General features: G+C 43.3%; 1 protein-coding gene and 1 pseudogene across 7 annotated transcripts in view; one reads left to right on the top strand and one right to left on the bottom strand.

The window, feature by feature from the left end:
• Nucleotides 1–15128, bottom strand: part of Myh10 (myosin heavy chain 10) — a 132078-nt gene that overhangs the window by 95586 nt on the left and 21364 nt on the right. For all 7 annotated transcript variants that reach the window (XM_017597544.3, XM_063269927.1, XM_063269926.1 and 4 more), the window contains exon 3: nt 6225–6381. In XM_017597544.3, coding sequence (XP_017453033.1) covers nt 6225–6381 — 157 coding nt within the window. The remainder of the gene's footprint in view (nt 1–6224; nt 6382–15128) is intronic.
• On the top strand, nt 7585–7980 carry LOC134480812 (large ribosomal subunit protein eL30-like; annotated as a pseudogene).

The raw sequence follows: 15128 nt of genomic DNA, 5'->3' as shown, positions 1-15128 counted from the left end.
CCTGTTGAGGCCTTGTGATTTAGACATGACAACGGAGCTTTTCACTTCCTGGCCCCTTCAATACCCCCCACACCCCACTCCTCTGGCTCAGCTTATTATGGGTCAGCGATAATGTGCCGTAGCCTTATCATTCCTGGTCTCCTGGGCACCCTTGCTGAACCTATATTTTAGGTGCATTCAGTCAGCTGCAGTTTTACTTATGAGTTCAACAACAGGATGCACTGGGTTCCAACGCAGGAGGCTTTTTATGCGTTTCCATTTGGTTTAGGTTCACTTTACTGCTATGCTTTTGAAGAAAGCTTTTTATTGTGAATGAAACACAGAGCAGCTCACTTGATAGTACACAGGCCCACAGATGGTCATAAAGTATCTTTTGTCTCCCTTGCGAGGTAAAATGCCTGTTATAAATTTTTATTGACTAATGAAATTAGAACTAAGTGCTTCTAAAAGTGACTTTGGCCCCAACTCTTCCATCAAAAAATTATTTTATTTTTCTTTTACATGCCTTGGTGTTTTGTCTGTGCATGTGTACGTGTGTTTATGTATGTGTATGTGTGTCATCTCCTGGGACTGCAGTTATAGTTACAGTTTGTGAGCTGCCATGAGGGTGTTGGGAATTGAACCCATATCCTCTAGAAGAGCAGTCACCTCTCTAGTCCATCACTCCCATTTATATATATATATGAATGATATTTTGCTGTGAACAAGAATCTACAATATGGGCTGGAGAGATGGCTCAGCAGTTAAGAGCACCCGACTGCTCTTCCAGAGGTCACGAGTTCAATTCCCAGCAACCACATGGTGGCTCACAACCATCTGTAAAGAGTTCTGATGCCCTCTTCTGGTGTATCTGAAGACAGCTACAGTGTACTTATATATAATAAATAAATAAATCTTTAAAAAAAAAAAAAAGAATCTACAATATACTTCCTGATGTCACCTTCTGTCACCAAAGCCCATACAGATAAACGATTAACAATGAAATAACAGGAAGTGATTATACACATTCCCACCACAGCCAAGCCACTGGAAAAATCTTTAGCAGTAATACTCTATCTCATTACACTATGGTCAGAGAATATGGCCGGCCATTTCTTCTTTTAGGAGCTGAGGCTTTTATTGGTGGCCTGCCTCAGAATTTGCTCCAAGTTCCAAACTGTGCTTCTTGCTTGACAGGCAGCTGCTTTATACGCTTATTTTTTTATTTCCACTTGCTAAACTGTTAATCCCATCTTAATGACAATTCTGAGAAGCATATGATGTTTCTCTATATAACCATGCGTGGCTGCCATCCTCTCTGTATCCCCCAAAGGTTTCACTTTAAATATATGGAGCGATGGTAACAGTGTAAACAGAGGTGTCCCCTTCTCTCTCTGCAGCTATGGCACGTTCTTTCTCTGTCTCTGGACCTATGGCAAACCATCTCTCCATGCAATCGTTCCTTCTTGCTCTCAAACAGAGCCTATTCTTAGGGTCCTTGAGAAAACAGAGCATTTTCAAGTTTCTACCATGGACTGTGGTCACCTGCCTGCCTAACCACTGGCAATGTTTCAAAATCTGACAGTGAAAATTAGAAGAAAAATGTGATACTATTTTTTAGGGTTTTTTTAAATGATTTATTTATTTTATGTATGTGAGTACACTGTCACTGTCTTCAGACACACCAGAAGAGGGCATCAGATCCCATTACAGATGGCTATGAGCTACCGTGTGTTTGCTGGGAATTGAACTCAGGACCTCTGGAAGAAGAGTCAGTGTTCTTAACCACTGAGCCATCTCTCCAGTCTAAATACTTTTGTTTAAGCAAAGGGAAATGAGGAGCTGTTGGGAAGCTGTCAAAAGCAAGGCAGCAGAGAGTGACTCAAGAGACAATGGCACTGTGAGATTCTTGGAGAGAGATGAAGGGATGGCAGGACTAGCCTTGGATCGCAACAGATGCAACAGGAGATGGCTTGTAAATCTAGTGGGGATTCTAGACCAGTTCTCTGGTGACTTCTAGTTTCTCAGAAATGAGAAATCAATTGATACACAGGAACCTGAAGGACACGTAAGGAACCAGAGGTCTGAAGCACACAGGATCCCATTCACTCATGACAGAGAATGTCAATCATCTCTCTCTAGGTAGAGTTGGCACGCTGTAGTAAGGGCAGAGTCATTTCAGTCATGAATTTCTAGCATGGTCATCTCGGATGAACATGACTCCTAAGAACCAGCACCCCAAGGGAGAATGCCAAGAGGCACAGACAGCCCAACTATCCAGCAGGAGAATTCTGACAAACAGGTCTAACAGAGAAGGGTATAGAGACCACTGGAAGGAGAGAGCGTGAACCCATGCTGAGGGACAGCTACACAGGGATCCACAGGAAGCAAGCATAGACTTTAGTCTTCCTGGAAGGGCACTGTAATAGAATTTGTGAAATATCATTGAAAATCCTGGTGATTCAATAAGATGAAAAAGTATGCAAGGCCACTTCAGGAAGCACAGGTAAGATGAAGCTTTTTCACTAGGGAGGGGGGGTCATGAAAACCTCTGTGGCTCCTATCATAGGGTCACAACAAAGCTTGAAGAATAAGGGAGACCAAGAAGAGAGCTTTGAGGGAAGGGGGAAGCACACAGCTTTTCCAGGGGTTCAGAAGAAAAGGTTTAATAGAGATACAAGACAAGTTAAGGACACAATTTCCATCTTCTAGAATGCAGGGTTTCAATTGTTAGTATAGTCTTCAAAGAGTGGGTTCAAATGACATATTCAAGGAGAAAGCCAGGAACCAATTAAATCCTGAAAGGAAAATCAAGGCACTCTGAGCACAACATCTGGGTAAGCTCACACATCAGAGAGTGGGAGTTACCTGAAGCAAAATGAAAAGGGAAGCAGGAAGGTCAGGAGTTCAAAGCTATCCCTTGCTACATTGAGTGTGCAGACACCCTGGGCTCCATTAGTCTGCCAGGGAAGGAAGGAGAGAGGAGGGCCAACCCAGATTCAAGTACAACTAAGATGCATAGCAGAACAAGACATTTGGGTTTCATTCTAAGACTCTCTAGGAAAGCAGCATATACGTAAGTAGTTATGGTGTGCCAAAAAGAAGGCCTCTGAGGTTGCTGTTCTGTGCAGCTCGATAAGGAACTCTACAGCAGTGCCGGCTGGAGTGGACGGCATCTGACAGAGAGCCTATAGAGAAGGCAGGCTTGCTGACCTCAGAGGATCGTATACACAGGGAGCTCAGGGCTTCGGCCTTTGGTTTCTGAGTCTCAGTACTATACAAATGAGGTCTGATCTAATGATTCCTTTCCATGAAGAGCCTCTGACCTTGGCCTGTCTGTCAAACTATACAAGAAGAGGTGCATAACACCTCCCTGTTCAATACTCTGCCTGGCAGATCTAAGTCTTTTCTTTAGCTCAGGTATATTTCTCCAAACTATCATTTCTATCATAGAACCTAAAAGAGGCTCCACGTCCCCACCTCTCGCTCATGAGTTCCACTGCTTCTTTCTTATTTACATCCAGTCTTCACACGCACTATGACAATACTGCTGGTTATGTCAGTGCTGCTGTCCCAAACTTCTACTAAACGCACTATGACAATACTGCTGGTTATGTCAGTGCTGCTGTCCCAAACTTCTACTAAACGCACTATGACAATACTGCTGGTTATGTCAATACTGCTGTCCCAAACTTCTACTAAACATGTGACTTTTTTGCACTGAGTTCACAACCAAGAGCTCTGCTTCTGCCCATTCATTCAACAAATATTTATTAAGCAACTAGTATGTGCCAAGTGCACTCTGCATTTTACTAACAGGGCATCCCTTAGACTCCAAACCTAAGGAAAAACAAGTTTGTTTTTTTTAAAGATTTATTTATCTATATTTTATGTCTATAGATAAATGCTTTGCCTGTGTATCTGGGGCACCATGTGCATGTAGTGCCCATGGAGGCCAGAAGAGGGCATCAGACTCTCCAGAACTGACAGCCACCATGTGGGTGCTGGGAATTGAACTTGGGTTCTTGGGAAGAGTAGTCATCACTCTAGACCACTAACTAATCCTTTTGTCTGGCACTTACATTTCTTAAAAACAAAACCTTTTACCATTTCTATCAGTAAGTCTGAAGATGCATGACGTGTGCCCAAAATAATCACACAAGACATAAAACTGGGATGATATTTAACTGATGGAGAAAGCCCAGAATTTCAAAAGATCTAGACAGATTAAATGGGGAGTGACTTTAACATCAAAGTTGAGAGGGACCCTATGGTCCCCTCTCAGGCTCTCTGTCACTCAGCTGCTGTCCACATGGTAACTATGGGCCTAACCTAGATAGACTGGTGTGAGCGCTCCTGCTCCTCTCTCCTATGCCCTGCAGTATATAAGCAGGGGCAAGCAGTCCCTTTCTCACAGAATGGAAGGCAAAGGTAGTTTTCTGTATCAAATTTTAAAGCCTTTATATGATCAATGATTTCCATTTAGTGTGGGTAAGAAGAACGTTTCAAGTAGCAGCCACGTGTGGAAGCTCAAGCCCGTGATCTAGCATCCAGAGATGGAACAGAAGACTGTGAGCTGGGCTACAAGGAAACCCTATCTCAATACCAAAACACAAAAATGTCAGGTCTTAATTCTGTTTCACACTTTTATCAACCTGCATGCTCTTGGTCAAGTTATTTGATTTTTTTGTGCCTCAGTATAATAGAGATAAATACAAATAAATATTATAATTATGATATGCATTATTCTGGCTAGTAGCGATTTTCAAGGAATTGTCCTTTCTAGCATTAGTAATAATAACAATATCACATGTTCACAGACCACAAATTCCTCGTGTCTTCTGCTTCCGTATTTGTGAAGAACTTAGGAACCATTCACAGGCCTTACATCTATTTTTGTAAGCTGTTACAGTAAAGTCAACTCTCCATTCTACCTGGCAAAGGATTTAAAATTTCTGAGTGTTTCCCTCAGAAGTACTTAACTATCCTACCAGACTCATGTCACCCACCCACTTTATAGGCACACACCCTACATCCTCACAGGAATGGACGGTGATGCTAGTTAGGACACACCCCTCTGGTACACACCCTGAGCAGCCCAGGCACCTGCATACATCTGTCAGCAGCTCCAGTGCGACCTACCAAGGGTCACTCAAGGGGCTGGGGGATGGTATGAGTCTCACCTGTCTGATCAAACTGTTCACTGTAGAGCAAATATATTCATATTATTTTAAACTGATCTCGCTATATTAAATAACAACAGGTTCTACATTCTTTCCTGGCATGCACATAATGCTCAGAAGACTGCAATATTTTCTCCTTTTAAAAGAAATCAGAATCATGTATAGGAGAGCCTGACCAGCCTCCTGGGACCCTTCCCTTGCTAGAGTGATCCAGGCATAGGGAGACAACAGGAAGCTGGAACAAGGAATCCCAGACTGTTAAAAGGGGACTCTTTGCATTCTTGTCTCACAAGACACTCTATATCAAAAAGGTCCTTCCATAAATCGTTGTCCAAAGTCAGGGTTCAAATGAAGGTCTCAACAAATCTATAATTAATTTTGATCCAAACGCAAAAGCTTTTAATGTCAACCAATCAACACATTTTAAAACTTTTCTCATCTTTATATGCATTTAAACTACAAGTAAGATCTTTTAATTCTCCCTCCCTCAACGATGTGCCCACCTTTCCTTCACTCTTGCTGATCTCACTTCACATTACTTTGCAGCACTGGATATGGGCTGAACCCTGGGCTTCACACACGCTCAGCAAATGCTCTCCTGCTCTACCCCGTCCCCACCCAGCCCTTTCCTATTGGTTTTAGAGCCTAATACCATGGAGTGTTACTTGTGCTGGTTTATGGCAGAGATTGAACATGTATTAAAAACCTGATGCTTCTAAATACTAAAAGGTACATGAAGCATTGCTATGGGGCAGCAACTGTATGTCAGTTCCTATAAAAATGGCCTCATCATCCATTTTAATCTTAAAAGTTAATAACTTTTCGACAATAAACACCTTATTTATTGACTGAGTGATTAAGACAAGATTTCACTGTGTCACTCTAGCAGGGAACTAGCTATGTGGACCACGCTGGCCAACTCTCTTCCTTTTAAGTACCATCATGCCTGGCCCATTTTTTAAATTTTAAAAGGAAGATTGAAATATTTTGCAGGTCAGATTAAGACATTAAGAAACAGTGTCTAACAAAGTCCACGCATTTCTTATTCTTGCATTTGTTTACCTTGAAGCATGCATCTGTAGGCAGACTCTGATATGGCGTAGATGTGTGGCGGCATCTCATGGCGCTTCTTCCCTCTGTACATCTCAATAATATTCTCAGAGTAAATCGGAAGGTTCTTGTAGGGATTTATCACCACACAGAAGAGTCCAGAGTAAGTCTAGAATAAAAATGAATAGGAAATAGGAAAGTCAAAACAAACAGAATCTGTATTTATCATTCAGATCCAACCATAAGACACATGGGCCTCTGCTCTTCCCATTCATTCTCTCGTGAACAGAAAGTTAAGAAAGGCTGCTAATGTAGCTTAGACCCCAAGTTACAGTTCATCTTTAAGAAAATACCATTTGCTAAGTTTGGGTTTAATGCCAAGGAAGAACATTCCCAATTTATCTGAAAAGTGACTAAAATATCCCTTTAAAAACTTCTTCGTAGAGTAGTTTAACTTTGTGTATAAATATTTCGCTTGCATGTTTGTATATGTGCCATGTGTGTGCCCGGTGCCCACGAAGGTCAGAAGAGGGCATCGAATCCTCGGATGGCTGTGAACAATCAAATGGATGCTGGGATCAGACCAGAAGAGCAACAAATGCTCTAAACCACTGAGCCCCCAAATTCTCCTCTTTCTCAAACATCTGCATAAAGCAGAATTTCCTTCAAGTAACTTCACAACAAATAGAATACAATAGCGGACATGGGGATCCAACTCTTTTGCTAAGATATTAAAAGGATTTACAGAAAAAATTAAGTTTTTACTCTGCAGCTGTTTTGGTATTAATTTTTTTTTTAATAAAAATAACTGTTGGGCTGGAGAGATGGCTCAGTGGTTAAGAGCACTAACTGCTCTTCCAGAGGTCCTGAGTTCGATACCTTCTTCTGGGTATGCCTAAAGATAGCAGTGTACTCATATATATAAAATAAATTAATTAATAAATAAAAATAACCATTGATAACTTTATATGGGATTATCACTTTAATGATACTTCGAGTACGGTAAACACTGTCACAGTAACCCAAATGTTCCTCCGTAACTTATGAACTGGATTACAAGGCTTCAGGGAACCTTTCTGATCAACATGGTAGTCTTCATTCAAAAATGACACTAGGGCTGGAGAGGTGGCTCAGCGGTCAAGAGCACTGGCTGCTCTTGCAGAAGACCTAGGTTCAATTCCTAGTACCCACATGGTGACTCACAACCATCTATAACTTTAGTCCCAGAGGATCTGATCCCCTCTCTGACTTCCTCAGGCACTCGGGTCACATGTGTGTACATAAAGACAAGCAAGCAAAATACTCTCTACACATGAATTAATAAAGTACAGTACAGATCTTGGCGTCTGATCTTGGTTGGGGGTTGTCCCACACCTAAGGCAAGAGGATGGTGGCTGCAAAGAAGATGAAAAAGTCTCTGGAGTCGATTAACTCTAGGCTCCAGCTTGTTATGGGAGGTGGAAAGTCCGTGCTGGGGTACAAACAGATCTGAAGATGATCAGACAAGGCAAAGCGAAGTTGGTCATCCTCGCCAACAACTGCCCAACTTTGAGGAAATCTGAAATAGAATACTATGCTATGTTGGCTAAAACTGGTGTCCATCACTACAGTGGCAATAACATTGAATTGGGCACAGCGTGTGGAAAATGCTACAGAGCATGCACACTGGCTATCATTGACCCAGGTGACCCTGATATTATTAGAAGCATGCCAGAACAGACTGGTGAGAAGTAAACAAGAAAGTTTTCCTTTAATAAAACTTTGCCAGAGCTCCTTAAAAAAAAAAAAAAAGTATATGTTTCAAAAAAGAAGGAGAAATGGCGTACCAGACACTTAGGACTGGGTTTTTTTTTTCATCTTTTCAGACTGACTTCTGAAAATATTCTATAAAACTTGCTATTGAAAAACACAAAAATAGGGAAGCCTGCTCCAGATGTGCTCCCTGCTCCAGATGTGCCAGGCCACGGGGGACTGTGGCATTTGGAAAGGACATTCTTTTTGGCTGCACTGAGGCAGACCTTTTAGTTGGTTAACACAAATAACCAGCGAAAAGACACTACAGAAGAGCCAGAGAGATGGTTAAGAGCACTGCTGCTCTTGAAGAGAGAGACCCCTCCAGTTCTCAGCACCCACATGGCAGCTCACAATCATCTGCAAGTCCAGTTCCAGGGGATCTAACACCCTCTTCTGGCCTCCAGAGCAAGCACACGGTGCACACATATAAAACACACAGCCAAAACACTCATACACATAAAATAAAAACACATAAATCTCTTAAAAAAGATGGGAGATGGCTGGGGAGTGTCGGCTGGAGCTGTGTGGCCTGCTCCCCTGGGACAGCTGAGGGACTGTAATGAACAGCTGTGTTCATAAGGGCTGAAGCCTTGGCAATGGCTGCAGAAAGCCCTCTAGGGACCACTCTGCTTTGAATGCTGCAGTTACTAATTCTAAAATGAGGCAAGCTTGCCAAAACAATTCAAGTGACCAGACCATCTCTGTCACCGCTCTTGATGGCTTTCCTTGAGGCTCCTCTACTGCAGGCTTAGAAGTGGGGTGCAGGTGAGATGGCCCCTGGCTGGAGGCCATTGATTTGACCACTTGGCTAATACCTCACATCTGACCTGATGAGGTCGCCTGAGACTAGAAGGATCCATGGCTTACTCCCTTGCTACCTCAGACCCCTGGCTTTGTTTGCCTAGACACAGACAACTTTAGCTTGCTCCGGGCCTTCCCAGACCGCCCTCTTCCACTTTCTCCCAAGCAAGTCTTTCAATAATTAATCCAGTCTCAGACAATAAAAGACAAGGAAAGATAATAAAAACTGACTTTATAGCACCAAAATAGCTACTGCACTATGAGGTGACTTTAGACCATGTATCCCGAAAAGCTGGGAGGAATTAATTTTGAGTATGACAAATGTCTGTGACAGCTACAGTTGACCTAAGTACACAAAGTATGCATGTATGGGAACATCATTGTGCCTTTAATGTGTCAGCTACAAAATAGACTTAATTATAAAAGTATTTTATTAAGGATGAACAAAGGAAGTCAAACTCAATTGTTAACGGGTTTATGTTATAACAATATATAAGTTATAACCCCACATTAATAAATTCTTAAATATAACATCATTTTTCAGTCAGAAGTTAGGTCATAGCCTGGCAAAACCCTACAGCATCTGCGCCTCATGCTTTAGTGCTGTTCTTGCTATTTTGTTTCTGTTTTTGTTTTTGACACAGGATTTCTCTGTATAACAACCCTGGCTGTCCCGGACTTGCTTTGTAGACCAGGCTGGCCTCAAACTCATAGAAATCTGCCTGCCTCTGCCTTCCAAGTGCTTGGGATTCAAGGCATGCACCACCACATGCGGCCTTGCTTGCACTTTATGTTTTTTAGAGGTGAATAATTATAGAATGAGAAACAACAACAACAACAACAACAACAAAACTCTCAAAGCTAAAATACACAAACCAGGAGCAACACTCGGCACTATGGCTGGCAGAGGTAACACTGGAACAAGAACAGGTTTAATGAGAACTAAATCCAACATGTCTTAGGCAGTTTTCTGAGGACAAGGATTACAAAGTCTCACAAATATGAATTAAGTCATCAAAAAGAAAACATTAAATAATCATTAGCATCTCATGCTTGCCAAAGACAAATGTAACAAATGGCTAAACAGAAATCTTATTAAAGTATTAACTTCTGAGTACCTAAAAAAATTAGATCAAATATTGTTTTTTTTCTACATAAACCTATCGTTGAATTAATACTGCATCTCTTCTGGCTTTGCTAGACACATGAGTCTGCAAGCCCAAATGCATTTTTAAGTATTTGAATGTATACATGAGGTATTGAGAAGCACACATTCTAGGTGTGAAAAGAGCAGGTATAAACTAAACAAGCCAGGCACATCGCAAGGCTGCAGAATGGGGGCGAGAAAGGTAAACAGGTGGACTGAGAACGGAGAGCCCTCTGGCCGGAACACCCAGCAGAGAGCAGCCACCAAGAGCCACGGCATCCTGTCTAGAGTTTTGAAACCAGACATAACAGCCCTGGATGGTCTTTGATGCTGTCCTTCCCTTAGAGGCTGTTAGGGCCAAAGAAGGGATAAAGAATTCCTACTAAAGCAGTGCAAGTTAAGACTCTTACCAGACAGACTGGGAAGACTGGCATATCAGAGAACGGTTTGGACGATGGAATGTGAGACAAGTCAACAGTCACACCGAACAATTTAGTTTCTGTCCTCTATAGGTGACAAAGAGTGACTTGGATAAAGAAACATTTTACACTAAGTACAAATCTGGCAGTCATCTGGAATAGTGATTAAAAGAGCGGGAGGGAGGAGACCAGCAGATACAGGAGGTTGCTGGACAGTCCTGGCACAATGGCTCGGCCTAGATGAGAGAAGGAGCAACACAGTCCAGAGAGAAAAAGGTCATGGGGAAGCTGGACACAGGCCTCCTGGACAGTCTGAGAAATTCACAGGGAAGAGCAATAAAGGCCCCAGTCAGAGAAGATGCAGTTTTAAGCTTGAGTAACTGGAACCGTTATTGAGACAAGAGAAAGATAACGTGCTTTGTGGGAGAAATACACTGCATTCCCTTTTAATGTACAGAGACTGTGGGGCCACAGATAAGTCAAGTGGGATACTTTGGAACAGTTGGCCATATTAAATTGCTAGAGCCACAGGAAAGTCCTGAACAACTAAGAAGGCCTGAGGGGAAAGTCTGTGTAATAACATGACTGCACATCTTTCCCAAGAGAGAGATACACAAATATTTGCACACACAAAAATTTGCAATTTTGTAGGTATGTTTATATGATACGGTGCTATGCTTCCAGGCTCCTGAAGGCCACCCTCTCCTGCAGGGCACTCCCGGAAATGTTGCTCCTCATCTTTAAGGGTCGGGCCAGTGTTTGAGAAAGCGGGGCTGTGTGTGTATGCCTTGTTTCAGAGGATCAAAGGACTAGAGAACGAGGAAACGGAAGCAGGTGCTGAGGCTGATGCCAGGAAGCAGAGACACAACACTCCCATCAGGAGCAGGGCACTGACTAGGAACATCGGATCATCCTCTATCCTAACTATAGCTCCAGAAGAAGTCAGTCCAAAGGAAAGCAGCATGGGGCTGGGGCTGGGGCTGGGGCTGGGGCTGGGGCTGGGGCTGGGGCTGGGAGAGCAGGTGGGGATGGAGGATGGTTTATCTATACCATCTACATAAGCACCACACCCACATACAAATTACATGTATATCAAAAATCAAACGGGTCCAGACAAACAAGAAGCACTGCATGATGAGGGAAAGATGGTCAGAGGATTTGGAGAAAGAACTTAGTCTACAAATAAGCCAGAGAGAAACTTAGGCAGTAGGATGCAGTGTAACAGACTCCACACTGTGTCAGAAACAAAAGAAAAATACCAGTGGCTAAGGCAACAAAAGACTAAAAACTCCCATCACAGAGTGGGGCACACCCTAGTACATGGGAGGCAAAGGTAGGAGGGTGCCAAGAGTTTGAGGCCAGTCTGAGTTCCACCGGGAAACTCTATGTGATGTTAACCTTGTGACTGTCAACTTGACTGGATTCTGAGTCACACAGGAGACACATCTATGAGCATGCCAGTGAAGGTGTTTCCCGAGAGTCGACTCATGATAAAAGAACCCATACCATCCCATGGGCTGAGTCCTGACAGAGTAAAAAGGAAAAAAGCTCTCTGCTTCCTGAGGGCAAGCACCATGTCTCACTCTTTCCACCATGCCTCTCCTGGGTTCAAGTATGAGCCAATTATGTCCCTCCTCCCGAAAGTCACTTCTTATCGGGTATTCTGTCACACCAACAGGGAGAGTTAATGTACCTGACTCAAAACCAGAGACAGGATGGGGATCAAGTGATCAGACTGTCACACTTACTCCAAGGCACTCTTCTTATAGGAACACAGATTATAAGGGAAATAATACATGAGAACAAGTTAACAGATAAAACGAATACAATACAGAGGGCAAATGAATGTGGATGACACAGGAAGGCAACTATATTATTAACCGTTATTGCTGGGGGTGGCAGATACCAGGCATACAAAGCAACAGGTGCGACTGAGGTCACATCTCACTGTCCTATGAGTCTGTTATTTATGTTTGTTTATACATTTGGGGGTATAAAACTTTTTTAAAAAGATAACAAAAAACAAATGAGTCAGTCATGGTGGCGTTCACCTTTGATCCTACCACTCAGGAGGCAGAGGCAGGTGGATCTCTATGAGTTTGAGGCCAGTCTGTTCTACATAGTGAGTTCAAGGACAGCCAGGGCTACATGGAGAAATCCTGTCTCAAAAAATTAAACAAATACAAAAAACAAAACCAGCAAACAAACTTGAAGAAAAAGTTGTATTAAGATGGTTTGACTAGGGGCTGGAGAGATGGCTCAGCGGTTAAGAGCACCCAACTACTCTTCCAGAGGTCCTGAGTTCAATTCCCAGCAACCACATGGTGGCTCACAACCATCTGTAAAGAGATCCGATGCCCTCTTCTGGTGTATCTGAAGACAGCTACAGTGTACTTATATATAATAAATGAATAAATCTTTAAAAAAAAAAAAAGATGGTTTGACTAACTCTTTGTGTGAGGTAAATACATATATTAAATGGAAAAGCAACTTGAGCTCCTGGAACCCCCATGACAGGGAAGGAAATGTCCCAAAGAACACTTGAGTTCCTCCCTTCAGCCATCCAAAGCAACAGACCCCGAAGAACTGAAAATTCCCCTGGGTACCCCATGGAGCTAGTTAGGGCTGCTATGCTGTGATCAAACACTGTGATCAAAAGCAAGTTGGGAGGAAAGGGTTTTCTTTGGCTTATACTTCCACATCACACTCCATTACTGAAAGAAGTCAGGACAGGAACCCAAGCAGAGCAGGAACCTGGAGACAGAGTTGAAGCAGACAACATGGACGGGTGCTGCTTACTGGCTACTCTCTATGGGTTGCTTGGTCCACTTTCTTAGAGAAAGAACCCAGACTACCAGCCCAGGGATGGCATCACCCACAGTGGGCTGGGCCTTCACCATCAATCACTAATTAAGAAAATGCCCTCCAGCTTGTGTCAAACAAACATGAAATTAGCCAGCACAGGCATTAGGCCTATTCTTGCTTTCTTTTTTTCTTTTTTTGCCTTGGGCAGGGACGGTGTGCCACAACACATATGCAGAGGTAAGAGGTGGGTCTCTCCTTCTACACACATGCGTCCGCTGCTCATCTGGGCACCACAGGCATGTGAGATGTGGGCACCCAGAGCCCAGATGAGAGCATCAAACCCCCGGGAAAGTTCCAGGGGACTGTGGGTCACGTGATGTGGGGAGGAAACAGAATCTGGAGCCTCTGCCTGAGTAGCAAGTGCTCTTTATCACTGGATCATCTCTCTAGAGCCTAAGCTAAATTCTAAAAAAGATGGAAGGCAAAACATGGCGGCACTACTGTCTGCTAGCTTTGCATATTTGTTTTGTTTTGTTTCTCTGTGTAGTCTTGGCTGCCGTAAAAGTCACTCTGTAGACCAGGCTGACTTCAAACTCAGAGATCCACCTGCCTCTGCCTCTGCCTCTGCCTCTGCCTCTGCCCCGGCACCAGTTTTAGCTCTGCATCTTAAATACAGAAAAAGAAAAGAAAACCCAAAACAAAATCTCAGCACTCCAGAGGCTGGGCAGGAAGACTGCTGCAAGTTTGGCTCAATTTGGGCTACAGAACCCGACCCTGTCTCACACAAACAGGAGACAGACACAGAGAAATGAAAGACATTTCTCTCTTTGTGTGTGTGTGTGTGTGTGTGTGTGTGTGTGTGTGTGTGTGTGTGTGTGTATGTGTGTGTGTGAGCTAGAGGTTGACAGCAGATGTTTTTCTCAGTATTTTGTTTGTTTCTTAAGACAGAGCCTCACTATGTATACCTGGCTGGCCTAGAACTCACTATGTGGGTCAGGCTAGCCTTGTAATTGTGGAGATCTTTGGGTTTTGTTTTTGGTTTTTACTAATTAAAAATTTTTTTAAATTATAAATTTTGCGTATGTGTGTACATGTGTACCAGCGTGGGTGCCCTAGAGGCCAGAGGTAAAATGTCAGATCTACTTGGAGCTAGAATTATAGGCAGTTGTGAGCTACCTAAGGTGGGTGCTGGGAATTGAACTTGAGTCCTTCGTAAGTGCTCTTAACTGCCAAGTCATTTCTCCAGCCATTCCACCTTATTTTTGGGGACAGGATCTTCTGTTCCTGAACTTGGAGCCCATGATCGGCTCTCAAAAAACCCCCAGGGACCCTCCCGATTCCACCCTCCAACTGCTAGGATTACAGGTGCACATGAGTGCTGGGAGCCAAACTCAGGCCTCATGCTTCCGGGACAGTCACTCTAGAAAAGACTATTTTGTTTTCATATGTGTGTCTCTGTGATGTGCGTGCATGCGTGTGTGCAGGTGCCCACAGGGCCAGGACAGAACATTAGATCCCTTGAAGCTGGAGTCAGAGGCATCTGTGAACAGGGATTCAAACTCTAGCCCTCAAAATACAACAAGCCCTCTTCACCAGAGACGTCTTTACAGACGTGCACAGACATGGACACAAACAGAGGCAGACAGACAGAACACACACACACACACACACACACACACACACACACACACACACCTGTAACTCCAGCATCCAAGTCTATGGTACACAAGGAAACTGCCTGAAAAGAACTTTAAAAATCAATAACAACAGCAACGAAACATAAGAAGTATTTTAAGGATGAAAAATCAACAGAAAGAGCAAACAGATAAACTCATAAACAACTACTATGAGAAAGTAGGGACGGGTGGGGCAGGAGAGGTAGGGAGCACCTTCATAGAGGCAAAAGGGAAGGAAGAGAGGGAAGTTGTAGGATAGGAGGGCTTGTGGAGT

This window comes from Rattus norvegicus, chromosome 10 (assembly GCF_036323735.1).
Source record: "Rattus norvegicus strain BN/NHsdMcwi chromosome 10, GRCr8, whole genome shotgun sequence".
NCBI classification, from domain to species: domain Eukaryota; kingdom Metazoa; phylum Chordata; class Mammalia; order Rodentia; family Muridae; genus Rattus; species Rattus norvegicus.
The sequence above is the reverse complement of the archived record's forward strand: the minus strand, read 5'-3'. Positions and strand labels throughout refer to the sequence as shown.